The sequence below is a fragment of the Phacochoerus africanus genome, chromosome 9, assembly GCF_016906955.1.
Source record: "Phacochoerus africanus isolate WHEZ1 chromosome 9, ROS_Pafr_v1, whole genome shotgun sequence".
NCBI lineage: Eukaryota > Metazoa > Chordata > Mammalia > Artiodactyla > Suidae > Phacochoerus > Phacochoerus africanus.
The window spans coordinates 20238424-20263279 of NC_062552.1; the positions used below are offsets into that span (position 1 = coordinate 20238424).

General features: G+C 41.8%; 1 protein-coding gene across 3 annotated transcripts in view; it reads left to right on the top strand.

Annotated features, from left to right (window-relative positions):
- The window catches only part of CARMIL1 (capping protein regulator and myosin 1 linker 1), a 313277-nt gene that overhangs the window by 187836 nt on the left and 100585 nt on the right, over nt 1–24856 (top strand). For all 3 annotated transcript variants that reach the window (XM_047797118.1, XM_047797119.1, XM_047797121.1), the window contains exons 14-21: nt 894–971; nt 1122–1198; nt 2744–2848; nt 9645–9714; nt 16883–16964; nt 17710–17809; nt 17913–17967; nt 23333–23505. In XM_047797118.1, the coding sequence (XP_047653074.1) occupies nt 894–971; nt 1122–1198; nt 2744–2848; nt 9645–9714; nt 16883–16964; nt 17710–17809; nt 17913–17967; nt 23333–23505 (740 nt within the window). The remainder of the gene's footprint in view (nt 1–893; nt 972–1121; nt 1199–2743; nt 2849–9644; nt 9715–16882; nt 16965–17709; nt 17810–17912; nt 17968–23332; nt 23506–24856) is intronic.

Below are 24856 nucleotides of genomic sequence, written 5' to 3' on the forward strand. Positions count from 1 at the left end.
GTAGCCAAGTCGCTACTCTTTAAGAGTCTTTGCCAAGGACTAGAACGTCTTAGCGTAAGCTTGTTTGTTTTTGCAAGTATCTCATGGCATTCAGTGAAGCAAAGCAGAATTGGGCTATGTGCCTACTGTTAGTTAGGAACTTGGACTTGGTTTGTTATTGGTGGATGCTGACATTGCTATGCACACAGGGCAATTAGAGAATAACAGAGAGGTATTAATTGTGTTGTTTTCATAGCTTTGCACTAGGATGAGGGAGTACTTGAGGCATTGTGACCCCCTGAAAACTCAAGTGTTTTAGCTATAAGTGAGATTAAAACAACAACAACAACAACAACAACAACAAAAAGCCAATGAATAGTACTGTCAGGCCCTTTCTTGTTAGATTTTGGAAGTAACTAAAGGTAGAAAAATTATTTTGTTGAACTGAAGAGTGTGTAGCCTGAGACCACTATCTTGTGGTTAAAATTCAAATTAGTGGCTCCTTGAATACTTGCAAAGGTGATTAGCATTTTGATAGGGTGACTGTAATTCAGGTGGTTTTTCGATCTCAGCAGTTAAAATTAATTAGCACTGTTTCAAAATTGTACAATAAAAATGGAGCTAATCAGGAAAATGAAGTCATGTGTAACAAAAAAAGGGGTTGGGTAGCCAAGGCTCCATTTGGCCTTTTTTAAACTTACACATAATTTAAAATAGTTTTTGGATTTTTGCTCTCAGGGAAGATAATGGAATGACAGAAAATTCTGCATGTCCTCTTGGGAAGAGGAGAAAATGATCCTGGAGGAATTGGGGCAATTTTCTTCTATAAATTAACCTGCACGGTGTGCTCGCATGTGTGTGTGCATGTGTGTTTCTGGATCCTAATATATTTGGTTTTTGTTTTTTATTTCAAGTCCATGTACAGTTTTTTGGCTCAGCCAAATGCCATTGCTCATCTGGATTTATCCAATACAGAATGTTCCCTGGACATGGTAACATATGTATTTTTATACATTGCTATGAGTGGGGGGTTGTGTCTCAGAACAGCTACTTAGCTGGGAAAGAATGGGCTTGCTCCCCAATAAAATATTCTCTCAGTTCTAGAAATATTTGAAAATGAGAGTGCTTCGTTTCTTTCTCAGGTCTGTGGAGCTCTTCTTCGTGGCTGCCTTCAATATTTAGCTGTGCTCAATCTCTCCAGAACAGTTTTTTCTCATCGGTATGGATTCATTCCTGCATTGTCATTATCATCTAGGAGGGTCTTTCTCTCAGGGAAAGTGATAGTGAGATGAAAATGGTGATTAAGGGTGCTCATCGTGCATGAGAGAAGGAGATGGTCTTAAACCGTGATCTATGAATATTAGACCTTGAAGGTTCAAGTTTTTTTTTTGTTTTTTTTTGTTTTTTTTGTCTTTTTTGCTATTTCTTGGGCTGCTCCTGCGGCATATGGAGGTTCCCAGGCTAGGGGTTGAATCGGAGCTGTAGCCGCCGGCCTACGCCAGAGCCACAGCAACGCGGGATCCGAGCCGCGTCTGCAACCTACACCACAGCTCACGGCAACGCCGGATCGTGAACCCACTGAGCAAGGGCAGGGACCGAACCCGCCACCTCATGGTTCCTAGTTGGATTCGTTAACCACTCTGCCACAACGGGAACTCCAGGTTCAAGTTTTTTATGGTTCTTTTCACCCCGGGTCAGTCTTCCATCAATAACTCCAGCCTGCCTATATGAACTAGATAATAAAGTACTATTTCTCATAGGTGGACAGGCCTTCTCTCTTAATATAGAAAGAGACTGTATGACTTACTATAACTTTCAGAAACTTCTGTAGGTGTGTCTCAGTAATGCACTTTCACGGTAAGTATCAGCCATCAGGGAAATAAAGAGAATAGTCATTCCAAAGCGCAGACACTTTAATTTGTAGAAGTGGAAGGTCAGCCTAAGTACCTTACTTGTCCCTTCCTGACTTAGAGTTGATTGCACAAGCAGGCAGTAGATTACAAGCAACAAGTATTCACACCCAGCAGCAACTGAGCACGTGAGAATGTGGAAGTATGTGGGTTATATGAGTAAGGCATTCGGGGGCCATAGTCATACAACTCAACACTTAACGCTCATAATCATTACCACAGGTCACAAGTCATATTTTACTCATGACATGCCTCTCTAAAAACGTGGAGAATTGCTTCATCTTAGGAATATTGCTTTTTTTTTTTTTTAAGTTGGTTTGCATTTTAAAAGCTTTATGTTTTCAAAGGAAAAGCAGTCACTTTCTTGGAAAATTCAGAACTCGGCATGCTTTATTCTACAGTTATGCCTCAAATGAGTTATTCTGTATTTGAACGTACTCTTGGTCTTTTATGTCAACAGAGACATAAATCTTCACCATAATGAACATACGCCACAAATAGGATAAGATCAGAGAGTGTAAAGTGTAGGCGATAAAATGGTGGGAGAAGCTGAGTTTTCTAAGATCTAGGATAGAACACAATGAATTTCTTGACTGCAAAGAATAGGGCTCAAATGATTTAAAGACAATGAGGTTTCTTAACCGCTTACCCATTTTTCAAAGTACATTGAATTAATTTTTGTAATGATCAGACATTTTGTTTCTTTTTAACCTTTAAATTTCTACTGAAGCGACAATCCAATCATGGGGTATTTCACAGTTATCTGAATTACCAGTGAGTAACTTTGCTGGTTTGGAAGTGGGGTGCTGAGCTGAGTTTAACTGCTAATGTGACTCTCACGTTTTATGTTTCAGGAAAGGAAAAGAAGTCCCCCCATCTTTCAAGCAGTTTTTTAGCAGTTCTCTGGCTCTGATGCAAATCAACCTTTCAGGCACAAAACTGTCTCCTGAGCCCTTAAAGTGAGTGGTTAATTCATTTTCTCTAGAGCTTTTAAAGTTCAATTTGTTATTATGAATGTGCTCGAGGGAGGGGGAAAAAGACATACAATCCTAAGACAGACAAGGAAGATGAAAATGCCTTTTTACTTTGGGTCACAAAGGAAATCAAATTCTTTTTTTTTTTAAAAGCTGTTATTTATTTATTTGCTTTTGAGTGCCACACCCAGGGCATATGGAGTTTCCCAGGCTAGGGCGTCAAATCGGAGCTACAGCTACTGGCCATAGCCACAGCAACGCAGGATCCGAGCGGTGTCTGCAACCTACACCACAGCTCATGACAGCGCCGGATCCTTAACCCACTGAGCGAGGCCAGGGACTGAACCCGCAACCTCATGGTTCCTAGTTGGATTTGTTTTCACTGCGCCAAGACGGGAACCCCTGAAATCAGATTCTTTTTGAGTACACTGTGCACTCTTGATATTATTGCATCTTCCATGAAAAAAAAAAATGTATCTTCCTTTGGTTTGTGACCTTGGCAGTAGTCACTGATCTGGAAGAGTTGTGCTTCCGGGTACATTGCTTTCATGTGTTCACCTCTGTTCAGTCCATTTTCAGTATATCCTTGTGTGTGTTTTAAAATATTTCCACTAACAGTAATAATCAAACTCTGCTCATCCATGTGCAACAGAACCAATTTTTAGGTGCTTTGGTTCTGAATTCCCTAGATCTCTATCTGTTTATTCTTACTTGGCAGCCAATCTAGGTTATGGGTTAATATCCCCAGTGTAAGGGTAGTGGTAAAGTTGAATTTTTTGGAATAATGTGTTATCCTTGAATTTCTGTTCACGATTGCCAGAAATAATCAAAAGGGCTATGGAATCAAAGTCTCTTTGAGTCAAAAGACCATATTTACAAGTAGTTATGACTATCTACGTTGTCAGATTTGTTGAAATGTACACACAGATTCCTCCTTTACACAGCTGACATGTAAATCAGCATTTAATTTTTCCCGCATAACTTGTATGAAATGTTAAAATCTATGCCTGCTATTCATTTTACTAGAAAATTGTCTAATTTGTAAATTGGCTTTTCTTTTTTCTTTCTGAGAGGTGTGAAATTCTTGATTGCAGTATTTTGCAAAGTACATTATAACTAAAACAATGGATGCCTTTAAGAACATTGTTAAGATCCAGTTAAGTGCTTAATAATAAAAAATTCCTGAGATTATAGCAGGGCTTTTTTTTTTTTTTTTTTTTTTTTTGCTTTTTAGGGCCACATCTGTAGCATATGGAAGTTTCCAGGCTAGGGGTCAGATCATAGCTACAGCTGCAACTGCTGGCCTGCACCACAGCCACAGCAATGCAGCATCTGAGCTGTGTCTACAACCTACACCACAGCTCACAGCAACACTGGATCCTTAACCCACTGAGCAAGGCCAGGGATCGAACCTGCATCCTCATGGATCCTAATCAGGTTCATTAACTGCTGAGCCATGAAGGGAACTCCCTAACAGCCCTTTTAAAAAAAAAAGAAAAGAAAATGAGTCTATATGTTAGAGATCTCTAAATATAACAGCTGCAAATAGTAAAAACATCATGATTCGGCTATTTATATGGATCTTAATAAATCTGTTAGAATCAATATTCTAAAGGGGGTCCTACATTATAATTTAAACTCACTCATTCATTCAACTGATATTTATTGAGCATTTACAATGGACTAGATACCAGGAGGACACTGGGTAGAAGACAAAACTATTTGAATTTATATAGCATATCAGCTATATAAATTTGAAATATTTGAATTTATATAGCATATCAGCAGGAGATGAGCATATTCAAAGTAGTTTTAGTGATAGGTACAGACTGTTCTAATTCTTTCAAATGGTATTGATTCCTATAAAACAGAGAGTAGTTCTTCACTGATTTGTGCTATTGATTTTATAGAATAATCCTTACTACAACAACGCTGAATTTACTGTACTTTATTATAGATATAGACTTGTAAATATTTATGCTTAAAATTTATTTGGTCACAGTTCCCATGTGGCTCAGCAGATTAAGAACCCCACATAGTATCTGTGAGGATGCGGGTTCGATACCTGACCTCACTCAGTGTGTTAAGTATCCAGCATTGCCGCAAGCTGCAGCCTAGGTCACAGATGCAACTTGGATCTGGAGGTACAGCTCCAATTCGACTCCTAGCTCAGGAACTTCCATATGCCACAGGTGCAGCCATAAAAAGAAAAAAAAAGTTATTTTGTCAATGTTAAATCTTGTGACCTGTTGTTATTTATGTGAATGTTTAATAATAAATCAGTATAGGCAGACCTCAGGGATACTACAGGTTTGATTCTGGACCATAGCAATAAAGAGAATATCACAATAAAGCCAGTCACCTGAAATTTTTGGTTTCCTGGTACATATAACAATTATACTTACCCTATGCTGTAGTTTATTAGGTGCACTATAGTATTATGTCCAAAAATGTATATATCTTAAATAAAAAACACTTTGTTGCTACAAAATGAAAACCACTATCTGAGCGTTCAGAAGCCTTCAGTAACCTTATGCTGGTGGTGGGTTTGAAATACTGTAAGAATGATCAAACTGTGACACAGAGACATGAAGTGAGCAAATGCTTTTGGGAAAAATGGCACCAATAGCCTTGCTTGACCCAGAGTTGCCACCAAACCTCAATTTGCAAAAAAACACAGATATCTGTGAAGGGCAGTGAGATGAGGTCTGCCTGCAGTCTCTTGAGGTCTGTGTTTTACTCAGGAAAAAAAAAAAATAATGAGAGGAAGAAGGCTTCGAGGCTGAAGCATCTGTAAACAAAATCCTGTATGTACATTTAACGTGATACTATAGTTTGAAAAGATCTAACAAAAGGGCGTGGGTTTACCAGTGAGGATGGAAGGAAACACTGCTGAGCAGCACCCCAAGTTAGACGCAGAACTGGGTGCTTATAGAACACGGGTCACCTGCAGGGTCGACAACAGCGCTAGGAAGGTGTCATTATCCCTGTTTTACAGCTGAGGAAATTGAAGCTCAGAGAAGCTAAGTAATTTGTCCCAGCTCATTGTGGCAGGTGGGGTTTTCTGGAAGGCAGGGTTACAGGTGGAGACTGGCATGCAGGCTATTTAGCGGGAAATGGGGAGGGAGAGGCAGTGGAGAAAGCAGGTTGGGGCAGAGGGAAAGTTGAATGGGGGACCATCCCAGCGAAGGCCTTAGCCAACCCAGAGGGAGCTTTGCTGTTGGAATGGTCCTTTCCAGAGCTGTCCTGAGCTGGGGCCAGGAGGCGGAGCCTTTATTCCCCCTGTGGTGATGAGTCCTTGATACAGGCTGCCTTTGAAAGCGGAGGGGATCTTGGGCAAGGGGTACGGGCTGCCCCCAGAAGTGGAGATGGCTTTGGACCAGGTACTTCTCTTTAGTGGAGGCAGTCTCTAAAGAGGCCTGCCGGCCAAGGGGGCTCTGGGAGGTGACTGCAGAGTCCACCGCTGTCAGCCAGTGCGCAGCGGCTCAGTCGTGTTCTGAAACTCCCACTGCATCCCTGTGCACCAAGACGGAGGAAGGGAGACCTGCATTTCTTAAGGCCTTGGGGACCTAAAGAAATGCCGCCACTTTTGAGAACAACACTCTAAGTTTGGACATAGTCATACTTTGAGAAGCTCCCCACTTAATTCGCAGTTCTTCAAAAGCAATGCAAAGGATGTAATTGCTTATTTCATAGTTGTGTTTTTTCCTTGGAGACTCTTCCGTCCACATTAAAGTATTTCTAGGGTTTTTTTTAAAGAACATGGTGACAGTGTTCCTTGGTACATCCCACCGTCTCCAGAGCAGCGTGGCTCATGTGTGTCCTTAGGGTGCTTTTTGCTTCAGCATCACTCAGAGAGAGGTGTGCATCCCCATTTATTGCGCATTCTTTTTTTTTTTTTTGTCTTTTTCCCTTTTCTAGGGCTGCACTTGCGGCATCTGGAGGTTCCCAGGCTAGGGGTCAGGGTCGAATTGGAGCTGTAGCCGCCGGCCTACACCAGAGCCACAGCAATGTGGGATCTGAGCTGCGTCTGCGACCTACACCATAGCTCACGGCAATGCTGGATCCTGAACCCACTGAGCAAGGGCAGGGATCGAACCTGCAACCTCATGGTTCCTAGTCGGATTTGTTAACCACTGCGCCACGACAGGAACTCCAATTGTGCATTCTTGTTCTTTCATGTTCTCTCCCTTTCTCTTCTTCCCCGTGCCCTTCTCCCTCCCTGCTGCATTGAACCTCTTCTCCCTGACCCTCCATCCCTGGCTGAGTACTTCTAACACAACTATTAAACCTGAAGAATGTGCTCCTCCAAAGTTATCATTAGTGTTGCATATCCGGGCCTGTGGAAGTGAAATACACATGCTTCTCAGAGTTCTCTGGTGACTCAGTGGGTTAAGGATCTGGTGCTGTCACTGCTGGGGTGTGGGTTCAATCCCTGGCCCAGGAACTTCAGAATGCCAAAGGCCTGGCAAACACAACCCCCCCCCAACCCCCCCCCCCAAAAAAAAAAAAAAACCTAAAAAACAAATGATTCTCTTAGCCAGTTTTGTACTAATGCTTTAGGATCAAGAGGACCAGACTGAAGGCAGTTTACACTGAGTTAAAAGAAACAGCATCTCTTGTCATAGAGCTTTGCCCCAGTGTCTGCAAAGCTTTTGTGTGTTTGCTCTGTTTTGTTTTACTAGGGATGATTGCTGTGGGTTATTTGTATTTACTTGTCTCATGAGCTGTTACCTCTTAATCGTTGGCCTTCTGCTGTTAAGTGTCTTAAAGGATGCCATTTATTTTCTTGGCCTTCACCCACACGTCAGACAAGTAGGAAGAATTTTCCCTCCATCTAAGCATCATGCAAATGCACTGTTAAAATAGGTGGCTAAGTCTTAGAAACTTCACACTTAGAAATATAGGGACCTCTCTGGTAATGTCCTCACTCTCCCGTTTTGCTGATGAGACCCTGAGACCCAAAGAGGAGGAGTGATGTACTTCCTGCCACCCAGCGCTAGGAACAGGGTCCAGACTGGCCTTTTGGTTCTCAGTACCAGGGGCTTTCAGTAGCGGCTCAATACTGCCCCCAAGAAAGGGCGAGAAGGCCCTTTTTAGGAAAAGAGGAGCATTTCAGTAAGTAAGTAATTGAACAGAGGTGTGCACACAGATCAGCTCTCCCCAATCTTTTTTCTAGGACAGTGTTTTTGTTTGTTTGTTTGTTTGTTTTGGCTTTTTACCTTTTCTAGGGCTGCTCCCGCGGCATATGGAGATTCCCAGGCTAGGGGTCTAATTGGAGCTGCAGCCGCTGGCCTACACCAGAGCCACAGCAACTCGGGATCCGACCTGCATCTGCAACCTACACCACAGCTCACATCAACACCGGAATCCGAGCTGCATCTGCAACCTACACCACAGCTCACAGCAACGCTGGATCCTTAACCCACTGAGCAAGGTCAGGGATCGAACCTGCAACCTCATGGTTTCCAGTCGGATTCGTTAACCACTGCACCACAATGGGAACTCCTCTAGGACAGCATTTTAGAAGAAAGGACTAGTGAACCTGATTAAAGGAGTGAAGTGACACGGACTCCGCTCCAGACTCCTTATCGACAGGGATTGTTTTCATAGCTGGAAGCAGCCAGGCTCTTGTACTTTGCCCACCTTGGGAATGCTCTTTCAGTGGATGAGGCCAGAGAATCCCTGGAAGGGGAAACCTCAGAGACTTTGGCCTGAATTAATTCCTTACCTCCCCCTCCCTCTCCCCCCCTCGGTGTTTTTGGTCTCTGCAGGTGAAGGTGCTTTTCCTGGGGACACTGGGAATAGGTGGTCACTCTAGGTGGCAGTTATCTTTGTGCCACTTTCTCGTGTTTACTACTGTCAGCCTTGCATCACAATTAATTTGCACACTTACTTGTTTCTTTTGCTGGAGAACAGGAACTCTCTCATGCTCATCTTTGTCCTCCTCACAGGGCTTAGTTGAGTCTCCTGTCTTTTTCGGTGTAATTTAATGGATGTGGGTGCATGTGTGAAATTTTTGTTTCAAGCCGGTTCAGTGGTGTTGGATTTTATGGGAGTGACTTGTGAAAGTGGAGCTGATTCATTCTCTTAGATGTGAGATGCATGTGGTAAGTCCAGTCTCCTCCACATGCAGTTGAGAAAATTCCTTGGCATAGTGGTGATGGGGTTTAATCCTAAAACCAGCTAGTAGCTGGACACACAGACAGGACTCCGGACCCAGGCTCAAGACTTGTACCTTTTCTCCTGTGCTGTTCCACCCTCACTCACCCCACCTCTGTGGGTCCTTTAATAAACTCATCTGGGTATGATTTCACATCCTGGAATATTCTGGAGCCTGCTTTCTTTGCTGACATATTCCCAAGGGAGAGCTGGCTTTACTTTGCTACTCTTGTTAATAACAGTTGCCTAATACTGTTCTAAACATTATGAAAGGTGTTCTCAAGCAGATGCAGGGGGACTTTATCTGTGACGAACACAACTTAATTTCAATGTGCAATTAGGGGCACTGTTGGTTTATTTGCATGGGAAGAGCAATCTTGTCAGGTTTTGCATTTTTGATGGACCTGCTCTGTGTCAAACAGAAGAACGTGGCCGTGTCATTTTTGTCACCGCTGTCGGTAGGCAGAAATGCAGTCGGCATTTTAAAAAGTGAAATGGTGCTTGGCGCTTGACCTGTGATTCAGAAGAGGGCTTTTTCTTTGTCTGGGCTCTCTTCGGTGTGCTTACACATTTTTAACGTGTGGAATTTTTATCTAATGTGTGTGTTTCCTCCCCTCAGGGCGCTATTGCTGGGCCTGGCTTGTAATCACAACTTGAAGGGGGTTTCTCTTGATCTCAGCAGCTGTGAGGTAAGAACTCCTTCAGACTCTATACTGGAGTAGATAACAGCCTGAAAAGTACTTTGTCTTTTTCCTAGAAAAAGTGCGATAATATGATTCCAGAGGGTATAAATGAAGCAGAAACATGCTTTAGAAGTTTCTGACATTCTGTGTTTTGCGAGTTTTATCTGCAAATAGTCACGGAGCACCATTCAGCAAGCACTCAAATGTGTTTTTTTTTTTTTTGTCTTTTGTCTTTTGTCTGTTGTTGGTGTTGTTGTTGTTGTTGCTATTTCTTGGGCCGCTCCTGCGACATATGGAGGTTCCCAGGCTAGGGGTTGAATCGGAGCTGTAGCCACCGGCCTACGCCAGAGCCACAGCAACGCGGGATCCGAGCCTCGTCTGCAACCTACACCACAGCTCATGGCAACGCCGGATTGTTAACCCACTGAGCAAGGGCAGGGACCGAACCCGCCACCTCATGGTTCCTAGTCGGATTCGTTAACCACTGCGCCACGACGGGAACTCCTCAAATGTGTTTTTAATGACTTCCCCCACCCCTTCGTGCCAGTTGCTTAAGTATTTTATGACAAAGCTTTGAGATATAAAGCCTTAAACTAGCTTTATCCTTAGGAAAAGTGTACCACACAGTATTCCTTGCAGGGGACAGATGTGTATAGCCTGACTTGGATTTGGAGAGCGTAAAAAGGAATGTCTTTGTCATTAATTCTAGTTCTTAATATCCTAAGACAGGAAAATCATGATGCTTCTGAAAATTATAGCAGTTCCAAACACTTTCTATCAAAGTACACATAGAGAAGAATTGAGACTAAAAGTGTCTACATTTTAGAGGTTCCTCGAACTTTTTCAGTATCTTGAAACTTTGTTTGTATGGAGATCAGTAAGAAAATACCCAGACACCAAACTACCCAGCCTTTTCAGAGCCTGACTTTTCTTTACCCACCATGTCAAACTCGGTGTCTTTTCTCAGGCCTGGGGGTGGAAATCTCTTCATTTCTATTCCTGGGCCTTTATGCCCATTGTTCTGTCTTCCCTGAACACACGTGCCATGTCCTTCTTCCTCCCCAAGGCCTCCCTCTCTTTGAGGATCTAGTTCAAGTCCAGTCTCCTCCACACCCGCATCAGACTCCTAGTTTTCGATCAGAGTTTGGCCATTACTAGTATGCAGTCCTGGGTAGCTTAGTCGATAGCGCTACGTCTCAGTTTCTCTACCTGTGACATGGAGACAATATTAATGTCTCTCCCAGCAGGTTGCTCCAAGGTTTAAAAGAGCTCTTCTTTGAAATGTGCTGCTCAGAATGTCCAGTCCCTGTAATAGTTGTTCACTGATATTGCTTATCTGTCTGTTGAATTTCCTCCCTGACTGCTTCAGCCCTTTGTGGTCTTTTTTTTTTTTTTTTCCCTTCTTCTTCTAATTGTCTAGTACTTAATGATGGTGACATGCATTTGGATACCAAACCACATAATGCCTCGCACAGTCACTACATTAGCCCCTGTTTTCCCAGCTAGGTGGTGACTTTCTGGAGGGCAGTGTTTGTGCCTTACTTTGCTTGGTGTTTCCTTTAGCTAAAAACAAGATGTCGAGCGCCAAGCACTAAATATTGACGATTAATGCTTTACCTCTCTGATAATTCTAGAAACAGATAAGTCTGAAATAGTACCATATACATTCTTTGTGCAGGATTTTTTTTTTTTTCATTAATTTTGAACTGGGGTGTGTGATTTACTAGTCTTTTTGTTTGGAGGGGAAACAAAGGAAAAATCCTGGCACCTCTCCTGGCATTGTGAAATTTTCATGTGTAAAATCAGTGCTCTTTTATTTATAAAGACAGACCATAAAACTGAAACCAGCTCTGGTTATACGAATTAATTATTTGTTTACCAGCACTTTATGAAGGGCATGCCAATAATAAAATTCTTTATGAGGGAAGGAGTAAGAAGAACAGAGATGGAAAGGGTTATTCTATCAAAAACAAAAAAAACAAAAAAACCCAAGTTAGTATTAACTTGATTGCTCTATTAGGTCAGAATACTGAATTAGCAATGACCCATATCCTTTACTATCCTGATAAGAGATGTGATTGCTACCAATATAACATCATTTGTTTAACTCTGTGATTAAAATTGGAATGGACCAGTTGATCCATTTAGTGATCACCTGATTCCCACGCTTACAGATAAGGAGACTGAAGTCTAAAGAAGCTGAGATAATCCAGCTCACTAATGGCAGAGTCATAATGAAAGTGTGCTTTCCTGGTTGTTATTAATACTGGTAATTATGAAAAGTATTAGTCTTTTCTTCTCAAATAAGTTTATAGGCACCATATGCCCAAAGAACAACACTGTGTTAGTTTGTTTTAGAGCTTTTCCTTCAAACTCCTTTGTGATCCTAATGAGAATAACTTGGAGACAATTATATTTGGCGAACCAAAAAAAAAATCGACATTTCTGTAGTTCAAAAATGGCAGACTGTTGGAACTTTCATTTGGGTTAAGATCCTGACCTAGTGTCTGTGAGGATGCTGGTTCAATCCCTGGCCTCACTCAGCAGGTTAGGGATCCAGTGTTGCCAAGGTGTTGGTCACAGATGTGGCTCAGATCTGGTGTGGCTGTGGCTGTGGTGTAGGCTGGCAGCTGCAGCTCCGATTCAACCCGTAGCCTGGGAACTTCCGTAGGCTGCAGGTGTGACCCTAAAAAGAAAAAAATAAAACTGTTTTATGTGGTAACAGGGATGTTGACATTCATATGCATTCTCCCCGTGCATCTCTCTGCCTGAAGGGAGGCCATGGGTGTATACATTCTGGCCTGTGTTTAAAAATCTTACTACCTTGTAGTCATTCTTCAAGAGAAGAATAGATAAGTGCTAGGATAGAATTCTTGCAGCTTCATCTCCTTCCAAGTGAGAGAGGAAAATCTCTTATACTTCGGAGAAGATGCAAAGGCTAACTGTAGCTAAGGATCTGTTGCAAGTCTGAATGTGGGAATTAGTTCTTTTAAGGAGAAACCCTCCTAAATGTGATGCCACATTCATTGCAAGCTGCTTTAATGATGAATAGAAAAAAAAAGAGCATCGGATATTAAAATTTGTAATAAGTAGGACATTGCAGCAAGTGACTGGTGACTTTTGAGGCAGTTCCATTCAATTTGATAGTCATTCAGCCAGCTTTGAGATGAGAAGGTGGGTTTGCTTATGTGTGTGGAAGCCTTGCTACACCCCTCACTGTCATTTTCCTGTTAGGCTGGATGTAGCATGGAACATGGAAAATATTTCACCATAGAATGGACATAAGCAATGCAATACATTGCAACTATTTGGAAATGCAAGTATTTCCGTTCTCTTAAAATGACTACACACACACACACACATACATACACAGTTGACCCTTGAACAATATGGGTTTAGAACTGCCTGGGTCCTCCTATATGTGGATTTTTTTTCCGCTTATACCTACTCTTATAGGACATGGTGGTTGGTTGAACCCACCCATGGGGAAGGAATCACAGATAAGAGGGCCAACTGTAAAGTTATACTCGGCTTTCTGATTGCATGGAAATTTGGCACCCGTATCATCTCCCCCCGCCCCAGTTTGCTCAAGGGTCAATTGTATATATCTTTCTCAGGTACCAGATTGCCTTTTGGCATCGAACCCTGCTAGTAAGAAGATGTTTCAAACTGGATCTTGTCAAGCCATTTTTTGTTCTTCAAGAAACCTGTGATATCCACATTTTGATGTGAGAAAATTTCCCGGGATAGAAATAAGTTTTTCATTAAAAAGGGAACCGTTATAGAAGAAAAGAGAGGGGGTTATTTTATATTTATTTATTTATTTTTATTTTCTGTCTTTTTTTTTTTTAGGGCTGTACTTGCAGCATATGGCATATGGAAACTCAGGCTAGGGATTGGATTGGATCTGTAGCTGCCAGCCGACACCACAGCCACAGCAACATGGGATCTGAGCCACGTTTGCGACCTACACCGCAGCTCATGGCAATGCTGGGTCCTTAACCCACTGAGCAAGGCCAGGGGTCGAACCCATATCCTCATGGATACTAGTTGGGTTCGTTACTGCTGAGCCATGACGGGAACTCCTATATTTAAATCTCCAGTATCTGCCACCTCTTTTTTTATTTTTGTCTTTTTGCTATTTCTTTGGGCCCCTCCCGCGGCATATGGAGGTTCACAGGCTAGGGGTCCAATCGGAGCTGTAGCCACCGGCCTACGCCAGAGCCACAGCAACGTGGGATCCGAGCCGCGTCTGCAACCAACACCACAGCTCACGGCAATGCCGGATCCTTATCCCACTGAGCAAGGGCAGGGACTGAACCCGCAACCTCATGGTTCCTAGTCGGATTCGTTAACCGCTGCGCCACGACGGGAACTCCTGCCACCTCTTTTTAAATGGCACCTGTTCTTGAGGAAGGAGAATGAATTATTAAAATTCATTAGATTTTGTTTTTCTTTGCCTCTTGTCCCCATTATGGATATTTGAGTATAGAGCTCTTAGAACTGGAATAGCTGAAATAGTCCCCCTTCCTTGAGTGAGGCAACACTTCGCTCTTGAAAGAAATGTGATTTTGTTTTTAATATTTCAGTAAGTATTGAGTGATTCGGTTGCATTTACTCTTTGATCTTGCTTTCTTTTAGATAATGCTAGTGTGTGGGATCCAAATGAGAGTCATTTAGAAACCAGTTTTACATGCATACATGCAGACACAGCCTCTTAATATGCAAATCCATTTAAAAGGATTTTCATTTACAGTAATGGAAAAGCTTTTACTGTTTTGGGAAAGCTTTACATTTTGGGGGGAATTTTAGGCACCTGATAACCTGTGAATTCAATCGAATATTCTTGGTTAACTGAAAATCAGTTTTCTTGTTTAAGTTTTTGATTTTTGCTTTGAGAGTGTATTTTTGTTGAAGCATTTTCTCTAACTCTTTGCTTTTTTACATGGTGGGTTTTTTTATTTTTTAGTGTTTTTTTGTTTTGTTTTGTTTTGCTTTTTTAGGGCCACATCTGCAGCCCATGGATTTCCCAGGATAGGGGTCTAATCGGAGCTACAGCTGCCAGCCATAGCCACAGCAAAGCAGGATCTGAACCGTGTCTGCAACCTACACCACAGCTCACAGCAATGCCAGAGCCTTAAGCCACTGAGCGAGGCCAGGGATCGAACCAGCAATCATGGTTCTTAGTTGGATACTTTTCCACTGCGCCATGACGGGAACTCCTACATGGTGTGTTGATAAAGACGTCCACTTCTCTGTTGTTATTCTACTTACTGCTGATAACATCGTTTTTTTGTTTTTTTTTTCTCCTTGGGCTTTCCTTAGCTTGGCCATTGTGTAAGTATTTTACGAATCAATAAATTAGGACGTATTGATATTTTTTAGTATTGGAAAATATTAGAACTATGGGTTTATGCTACACATATCAGTCAGGAGTATTTGCGAAATCAACAGCATCGAGCACTGACGTCTCACCTTTACTTTCTGTTTTCACAAGTGGAATGTGTTTACCATACAGCATAAGAGGAAGTAAAGATTTCCTTGTAGAAAGTTGACTTCTCCACAGAGAAATCACCAGCAGCAAATAATGAAATTGTAAAGGCTCATGTTTATCTTCTCAAAAGCATAATTTTTTTTCATGCCCTGAAAATCAAATTATGTTGCTTTTGACGTGTTTGCCCAAATCACTTCTTGCTTGAATGTTAACACAGTCTCCACAGAACATTCACTTCTTCGAGTTATTAACAAGCTGTGGCCGGGACCAGTGTTTTTCAAAACTATTTGTGAAGAACCTGGAGGTGGTTGCTTTTAAATTTCCAGTCTATCATAAACCAGTACCTTTGCAAAAATATAATAAAAATGGCCATAGCCCCACATCCTGGTTATTGGTTGGTCTTGGTTTCCCTGGGGTGGATAGACAGGCCTCTTGGGGAAGGGGGGGGGTCTGCCTCTGTTGGACACTCCCCTTCAGAGTTCTCAGTAGGCACCTCCTGCTGATCTGCTGTCACCTTAAAAAGTAGAAAAGACTGAATTTAAACACGCCTGCTGAAATACTCCTGAATGAAGCGATACCAAAGCTCTATCTGTGCAAAATTCTGCTTTACACACAAGCAGCCAGGGAAATTGGCAGGTTTAGGTCCAGAGAGCCATAGAAATACTGCCGCTGCATCTCAAATAGTGTAATCAAGATTCTTTAAAGTTTTACATTAGGATCTCAACAAGTAGAAAGTATTATAAATATGGTATAATTTAAATTTTCTTAACTAAATAGAGAAATTGCTGTGTTCCTTGGCACATGGTAAGTTCCCCAAAAAAGAGTTTTTTTCCCTTATTATATAGTAAATTCACTGAACAAAGGGCCACAGCTTGGGAAACTGTCCCCTGCACAATGCTTTTACACATAGTAGGAACTCAGTTGCTGAAGGAAAACAAAAAGATATTCTGATCTTTGTAAACTATGCTTTGGGTTTTATGGGGAAACATGGAAAGTATTGGGTTTTATAGGTTGCCTTTCTCTTTGGAATAAACCATGAGATGAGAATAATTATTTGCTCTTAGTTTTACTATGAGCTGACCATGATAATACTATTCAGATTAACCTAACATCTTCGGTGGCCCGGTGAGTTTGTACAAGTCATTTTGCCACCACCTTCAGCTCTTTACTCCCTGCTTTATTGTAGTGAGAGCTCACACCATTGCTGTAGAACACTTAGGGATGGGTCTTACAGTAGCTGAGATTCCAAATTAGATTTTATTGTCTCATTTGGTCGATTTGCTGCTATATGGTAGAGAGGTATACTTAGAAATTGGTAATAATCAAAACAGCAGCAGTTTCTTATGTATAGAAAGCGATTTGTTAGATTTCCAAAAGTCAGAAACAAAGAATATTCCTTGGATTAATGGAGACTAACTTGCCAGTGGTGACGGGGGTTGGGGGGATGGGGGGGGGGAAATTGCCTTCTCTTTGTTTTTATAATTATTTGAAGACTTATGGAAAATGGGAAACCAAGTAATGAGTAGAGATTGACTTTTTACCATTGATGATAGCTTTTTTGGATTTGATAAGTTTTCACTAAGTTTAACACACTTTATTTTCTATGTTTAATTCTTTGGTTTTACCCCTTCAGTAGGTGACCCCCGACCCTTTTACCCTGTTTGGTTTGTGTTTCTCTAGCTGCGGTCTGGAGGTGCACAGGTATTAGAAGGCTGCATTGCCGAAATCCACAACATCACCAGCTTAGACATCTCTGACAATGGTAAGTCAGAATCCGAGAAGACAAGAAATGAAAGTATTATTTGAAGCAAGTTAGTAAAGGGAAAATCATCTTTAGCCCAATCTAGAGGACACTTTAATGAAGCTGTTATTTCACTTCTTGACTAATAGGACTTCTTAATTTAACAGCGCTTATTTATGACAGAATTCTGTGCCAGAGTCTTCATAAGTTGATTCCATGGCCAAAAAAATGCAGTAAAACAAATTCAGGTTAAAAAAATAAAATAAAAACCAGTGCATTAATAAAGCTCTAAGTCGGACCTTTTGCGTGCTTGGTGGTCATAAAATTGAGCCCTTGTTTTTTTATTCAGAAACTTGTTTCATTAGCTTCAGTTCTGCTGGTTATAGTAGCATGGAGTATGAACCTGCTAAATGTGCACAAACAACTTTAACTGCACTTTCAGGGAACAGTATGTTGGCATCTTCTCTTACAAAGCCATAAGGAGGGATAAAACTTTCTGCTATTATGTATCCCCATTCCTTTATTTATTTGTCCACTGATTGCACAAGAGATTGAGATGCGTCTTTGTAGAGAACGTGTTTATCCCTATGAAATAGTAGGACACGAAAAGAAAAAGTTCCTTGGGCGGTGGGCATTAGAATCCCAAGGCTCTCAGGATGGTCTAGAAAAGAAATCCGACTGCATTGCAACTGTGTTTAACTGTGTTCTAGCTGAGATTTTATTTATCCACATGTTTTGATTCTTCCTGTACTCTGATTCGTTCCAGGTTTAGAATCTGACCTATCTACCTTAATAGTGTGGCTCAGTAAAAACAGATCAATACAGCACCTGGCGTTAGGCAAAAATTTTAATAATATGAAATCCAAGTAAGAGTTTTCACTTTTTTTCAATATGACAATGATGACTATAACCAGCCTCCTGAAAACTTTTGATTTGATTCCACTGTCCACATCTTTAAAATCTCTTTAGAAATCTGACACCTGTGTTGGACAACTTAGTACAGATGATTCAAGATGAAGAATCAGTGAGTATTATTTTTAACACTTTTGCCTAAAATCTTTTGTTTGTTGCTGTTCTTACTAATTATGTCCACTGGATTAATGCCGACATCCTTCCAGATACTTTTATCCCTGTATACATGATCTATTAGTGCTATTATTTTGAAGTGCAAGAGGTATTTGTCCTCTGGTATGTTTCTAGAATGTACTTAAAATTTACTTACCCTTCACTTTATTCAACTCATCACTAATTAAGGGAAGATTATAAGTAATAGATGAAAAGAACTATACGTTGACTCCTAAACCCATCTTTTAATAAGCCTCACTACTTCCTGCAGCAGCTAATACACTAATCTGCAAGCATGAATTTTTACTATCTAGTTGACTTTATGACCTTATATCATGCTGAGAAACATCATAGTGCTAATTTGAATTTCGTCTAGTAATTACGCAGAATTACAAGAGACTAAGAAAGTTGTCCCCCATCTTAAATTGTTTCTGGAGCTCTAATAATCCTTCTTATATTTTTATCCCCTTTTAGTTGCTCTTGGCTAACACTTGGTTCAGGGTGAAGACATTGACTTTCAAATAATATCCTACTTTGCTGCCCTTGGAAATACATTAGAAAAAAAAGAGATACTTTATATAGACAGAGTGGGAAGCACTCTGCCATTAATTCTTTCATTGAAACCTATAGTATCACATCTTATATTTTACTTACGCTCTTTAAAATTTGTCCCTTTCCTATCTTAGTCCTATTCAGCCACCAGAGAGCTTTTATGGTTCCTAAAATCCAAGTCAATTTGTATAATGAAGATTCATATTATTCATATTTTGCGAGAGCTACTATTGTAGGTCATAAGAGTGATTTCCTCCTATATTAATCATGTGAGACATGTCACATTTTTAAAAAGTATTTTTTTCCCCCTTTGGAATTCATATAAGGTAATTGCAAATTCTACTCTAATGGTAAGCTAAATTTTCTGTGAAAGCCGTGGAGTCAGGAGAGACGGACCCTGGGACTTCTCCTTGTTGTCCCTGCCCACATCTGTGGGGCTCTATCTGGAAGGCAAGAGAAAATTCTGTTGTCCTGCCTCTCCATTGTGTGGATATAATTTCCAACCTGTGGGCTCAAAATGAAACTCATTATTATTTAATGAATTCAAGCACGTCTCTTTGTCCTCACTTGCTAATAAACTCCATATTTTGTTCCTCTTATACCAGGCTGTTCATGTTAGAGGCATAATTAGAATGTAATTTGTGCTTTTCAGAATATATGCAGTTTGTTTTACGTATTTAATTTGACTTTACACCACCCTGCCGTATGTGAGTTTTTTGCCTTCTCAGGATTGGCCCAGTTTTAAAAGATTGGGGAAGCTGATATTGCAGAATCATATTGAGGAATCATCTCCAAATATTTGCTCCTTAACACACATTTTAGGAAAATTTATATTTTATAAAAAATATATTTTTCTTTTCTTTCTTGCTTTCTTTCTTGCTTTCTTGCTTTCTTTCTCTTTCTTCCTTTCTCTTTCCTTCCTTCCTTCCTCTCTCTCTCTCTCTCTTTCTCTCTTTCCCTCTTTCTCCTTTTTAGGGCTGTACCCTTGGCATATGGAGGTTCCCAGGCTAGGGGTCAAACCGGAGCTACAGCTGCAAGCCTACACCACAGCCACAGCAATGCCAGATCTGAGCAGCGGCTGAGACCTACACCACAGCTCTTGGGAATGCTGGATCCTTAACCCACTGAGCAAGGTCAGAGATTGAACCTTCAATCTCATGGTTACTAGTCAGATTCATTTCCACTGCACCACAAAGGGAACTCTGAAAAATATATTTCTTTTTTTTATTATTTTTAAAATTTTTTTGTCTTTTTGCTCTTTCTTTGGGCCACTCCCGTGGCATATGGAAGTTCCCAAGCTAGGGGTCTAATCGGAGCTGTAGCCGCTGGCCTATGCCAGAGCCACAGCAACACAGGATCCGAGCCGTGTCTGCAACCTACACCGCAGCTCACGGCAACGCCGGATCCTTAACCCACTGAGCAAGGCCAGGGACCGAACCCGCAACCTCATGGTACCTAGTCGGATTCGTTAACCACTGCGCCACGACGGGAACTCCTGAAAAATATATTTCTTAATTTCAGGTTTTACTTATTACATGAGGGTCTTCAAACTCACTTCCTATAGTTTTCAAAGTCCTTTACTCAGAGATAATTTTGATATTTAAGACACACTTGCAGGATGGTAAACTTTGCTCCATACATGTGAATTCTGTCAAGTAATAAATTTGAGAAGTGTGCCGCTAATAATGTACAATGAAAAGCCTTTTGTGTTCATGTCATCGAAAGGTAGGTGGCTTTTTCAGAAAGCGATTACCTTCTATTTTTCTTCTTTCTACTTCTGCATCAGTAATGTGCAAAACAGTTTAAAATGATTAGGAATTGAGTCTTGTGGCTGTAAAAATTCCACCAATAACTGGCACCATTGGGCTCTTTTAGTTTTTTTTTTTTTTTTAAGAATTTTACATATAAAAATTTTGCTTTTTACGTTCTGACCCTGTGTCTATAGAGCTTGTTGTTAGCCCATGGAAACTTTATTCATCCAGTATTGCATGGTACGTTTAGTTGGAAAACCTCGATGTACAAGCTCGAGTGTCACCTTCAACTCAAGACAGTGGTTGTCAGGCTGTTGTACCCAGAGTCAAGGGACGGTAACATCGAGGCGCCAAGATGTCGGGGAATCTTGCTTTGAAGTATTACATGCAAACCCATGCTGTGACCAATAGAACAGGACGTGTGTGTCCTGGGAGTGCCTATAGCAAAAAAAACAGTTTGTCAGATTAAGCATGTTCAGCCCTGAACAGAAAAAGTAAGATTTCAAATACTAATGTTACCTGGAACGACAGTAAATCAAGACGGGATGACCTTATAAATATGCATGCAATTCAGGCTGTTCTGTTGGCATTAATGACTCTGCCTATTATTTTTAAGTGTTAACTGGGGTGTATTAGAATTTGAATATAGTACTGGAATTGGCGCTCACCAGCTTGGAGACTTGGCAGTTTTCCAGTATTAGGAAGAGGCTGTAATATATCATTTTTTGTAGCAGTTGAATAGGGTTTATTGAAATGATTGGAGATGTGATTACAGCTTATTATTAAAGCAACACTGCTTGTGTTTTCTTTAAAACATTAAAGTTTCCCAAGTCTAAAGCATTCTTAATTAAGTTTTTTCTTAAATGTAGAATCTTAAGAAAATTGACGCCATCTCCCTAAACCTGCTGAGTCTAAGCATATGTAGGCTTTTGGGCTGAAGTTTTAATTGCTTTAACATTTATGCTATGCAATTTAACTCCTAAAAATTGATTCTAATTCATATGATATTACCTTCTGATTTTGCCATAGATGTATTCAGCTTAGAAAACATGGTCAAATTTGGACAATAAGGACAATAAGTACAGTCACTTGGGAAAACTATTCCCAAGTGCGTAATGCCACTTTGTGGATGTGAGTCTTGAAACCATCAATACCCACATCCTGCCTTCTGAGCCTTTTTGGCAGATGTGCCTAGAACAGGTGTTCTATTGGAAGTCATGGTTAAGCAGTTGAGTGGACACAAATACACCCTAAGATTTGTGTGTGGGTCCTACAGTCTACCCAGTCCCAAGGGCCACCATGGAACCTGGTCATAGATGATCCTAGAAGCTGCTTCCAGCATCCACCTTCCTATAATGTCAGAACTGCTTGTGGAGTAGGCATTTAGAATTGTTTTGGATGGCTGGGCCAGTGTAGACCACCTCACGCCACCCAGAAGACCTTCAAATCCCCCAGGGAGGTCTCAGTTCTGACTTTCAGAGCAACGTTGGTTTAAGCCCTAGAAGTCTCACCACCTCATGCATTTGGTGAAATTAAAGATTGCAAATTTAAATGCCTACAGGGCTAGGAAGGTGACATAAACAAGTGTGAGCTGGGTGTAAATAGGCAGCCCTCTTCATTTTGGGGGGGGTCAGATGCTGTGTCGGCCAAGCAAAATATGGCTCCTGGCTGCTCATCTTACCTGGACAGTAAGTGGGTTGACTTGGGTTCACCATACAGCATATAGTAATGAAAAGGTCACTTGATTTTTTTTTTTTTTTTTTAGTGATAGGTGTGTTTTCTGATGGGATTTTATAACTTAGAGCTAAGAGTGAAGATCAAAAAGATCTAGGATAAGCCAATAGAGATACTGTTGTGTAGGAGTTACAAACTCAAAATCTGCAACCAGACTCTCTGATTCTTGTTCAGCTCCTATTTTCCGTGTGACCTTAGTTGCATCATTTAACCTTCTGATCCTCATCTGAGAAATAGGGGTAGCAGTACCTAATATAAGAATACCTAAGTATTGAGTTTGCTAGGAGGATTCAGTGACTAAATACATGTAAAAAGCTGAAATAGTGGCTAATCATAGTAAGTGTTCAATATCTGCTATTACTCCTCTTGGCTGGTTTTTATTTTGCATTTATCCTCTACTAGTCTTTTAAGATGTCATTTTTCTTTGCATAGAAATGAAATGGGTAAAAGAAATAGTATAGCCATGCTGAAGTGCAGACATTTTTGTGTATTTTTTTTTTTTTCTTCCCATCCTCCACTTCAAGAAGGCAGGCACCTACCACTCAGGGTATCTCTCCATGGCTTCCCTTAGAAAAGAGGTGACTTGGAGTTGCTGCAGTGACACAATGGGTTTGGCAGTGTCTCTGGGGCACTGGGCTGCAGGTTTGATCCCCAACTGGGCACAGCAGCTTAAGGATCTGGCATTGCCGTGGCTGTGGCTCAGAGCTGATCCCTGGCAGGGGAACTCCATATACTACATGGAGGCCAAAAACGGGGGGAAAAAAAAAGGAGAGAAGCAGAAGAAAGATGGCAGATGTTCAGCTTTAAGACACAAGCTCTTGGGAGTCCCCACTATGGCACAGTGGTTAATGAAACTGACTAGGAACCATGAGGTTGTGGGTTTGATCCCTGGCCTTGCTCAGTGGGTTGAGGATCCGGCGTTACTGTGAGCTGTGGTGTGGGTCGCAGACGCGGCTTGGATCCCGTGTTGCTTGGCTCTGGCATAGGCCGGTGGCTACGGCTCCGATTAGACCCCTAGCCTAGGAATCTCCATATGCCACAGGAGCAGCCCTAGAAAAGGCAAAAAAAAAAAAAAAAAAAAGACACAAGCTCTTCATGTCTGATTCCAGAGATCCAGAACATTCAGGTACCACTCACCAGTGTCTTTTAGCCAGAAGTCTCAAAGTGAGACACTTTGTGTTTGTGCACTGGGTCCCTCCCCTGATGGTTCTCCATGAGGTGGGTCCCCGAGAGTGGTGGCAGTCCTGATGAGACTGGGTGAGTGCTGCCTGGTGTTTCCCCCTACAGCCTCTGCAGTCCTTGTCCCTGGCCGACTCGAAACTCAAGACCGAGGTCACCATCATCATCAATGCCCTGGGAAGCAACACCTCCCTGACCAAAGTGGACATCAGTGGGAACGGCATGGGGGACATGGGGGCAAAGATGCTGGCCAAAGCGCTGCAGATCAACACCAAGCTCAGGTACGGAGGCCGGGCGCTCGGCCCCGAGGGGGCGGGGGTGCTGCTTCTAAGGAAGGCCTGGAAGCCAGTCTGACTGGCAAGCCTGGGGGAGCCAGCCGTGCCCGAGGGAGGCCTGAGTTTCCCAGGAGGCCAGGGGAGAAGAGACAACAGTTTCAAGTCTTTTGTCAAAATGTGGAGGAGGGTGTTCCATGGACCCAGACATTCCTCCAAACTGCCGTCTTAAAGATTTCCATTGCGAGGCCCACGGGGCTGAGAACCACGGCAGTTTCCCATTTCACAGCAGCGTGAACTGCTGACTGATGTGTCAGGAAAAGGCAGTGAGAAGCAGGAGAGGGGTTTGGAGGCAGCTCCACGTGAGCAGAGCTGGGGAGACTGGAGGAATAACACCAGGGGCTTCCCTGTACCCGATTGTGAGCCCAGCATCGTATCTTCCCCTCCCAGCCCTGCCACCATAAAGACCTAGACCCAAGGGAACCAGGAAGTCTGCTGAGTCAAAGCCAAGTTCATACTGGACGCTAACTCTGCTGTCCATGGCTTTCATCCATAGCACTTCCCATGCGTGGCTTTTCTTAAGGATGAGCTATGGGGTAGCCACTTCTCTCAGGGACTAGTTATGTGGTAACCATGTTACCAGCCATCATTCAGGGAGATCCGGTTGCCCCCCAACTCAGCCATCTGGTGAAGGAAGAGTGAATTCACACTGCTCCTCGAGGGCTCCTCCTTGCTGTTTCTCTTGCCCTCCAGGAAACAGCAGAGCCCGAACCTTCAGTCTAGACCGAAGGCAAAAGCCAAAAATGGCAGCAGTTTCTTTGAAGGTCGGTTCATATGTGAAGAAGGTCACCCAGGTTAGGAAGGGAACAATTAGAGGTTGTGAGTCCAGGAGCATTCAGACGAATAAAAGCCACCTCGTGTGTCAGGTGAATTGACAAATCCTAAAATACTTCTGAAGTATTCACGTTCTGAAAGCAAGGTACTACTTTTCTTCCAAAATAGATTTTTGTGTTTAAAAGTCAACCACCTCCCTAGAGGCACGGAGGTTTTGCCAGCAGAGTGAACCAGCTCGCTGGCATTGCTGATCACATGACATTAGGGCGATGGTGGAACATCACGCAATATGACCAGATTTCCTTCTAGTTGTTTAGAATGGAAAAAAAAATGTCTCAGTACCTAAAATTCTTTATGTTGGACGTGAGACTGTTTAGCTTCTTTGGTGAATAGTTTCAGCTTCAGACATGAATACGAGAATGCTGTCTGGGGAATATGATGCGAGAATATCAGAGGACTCGGGTCTTAGAATTTTCCAGCTAGTGAAGTAATTATAACTATATTATAAAAATAATTCTGGTAAGTT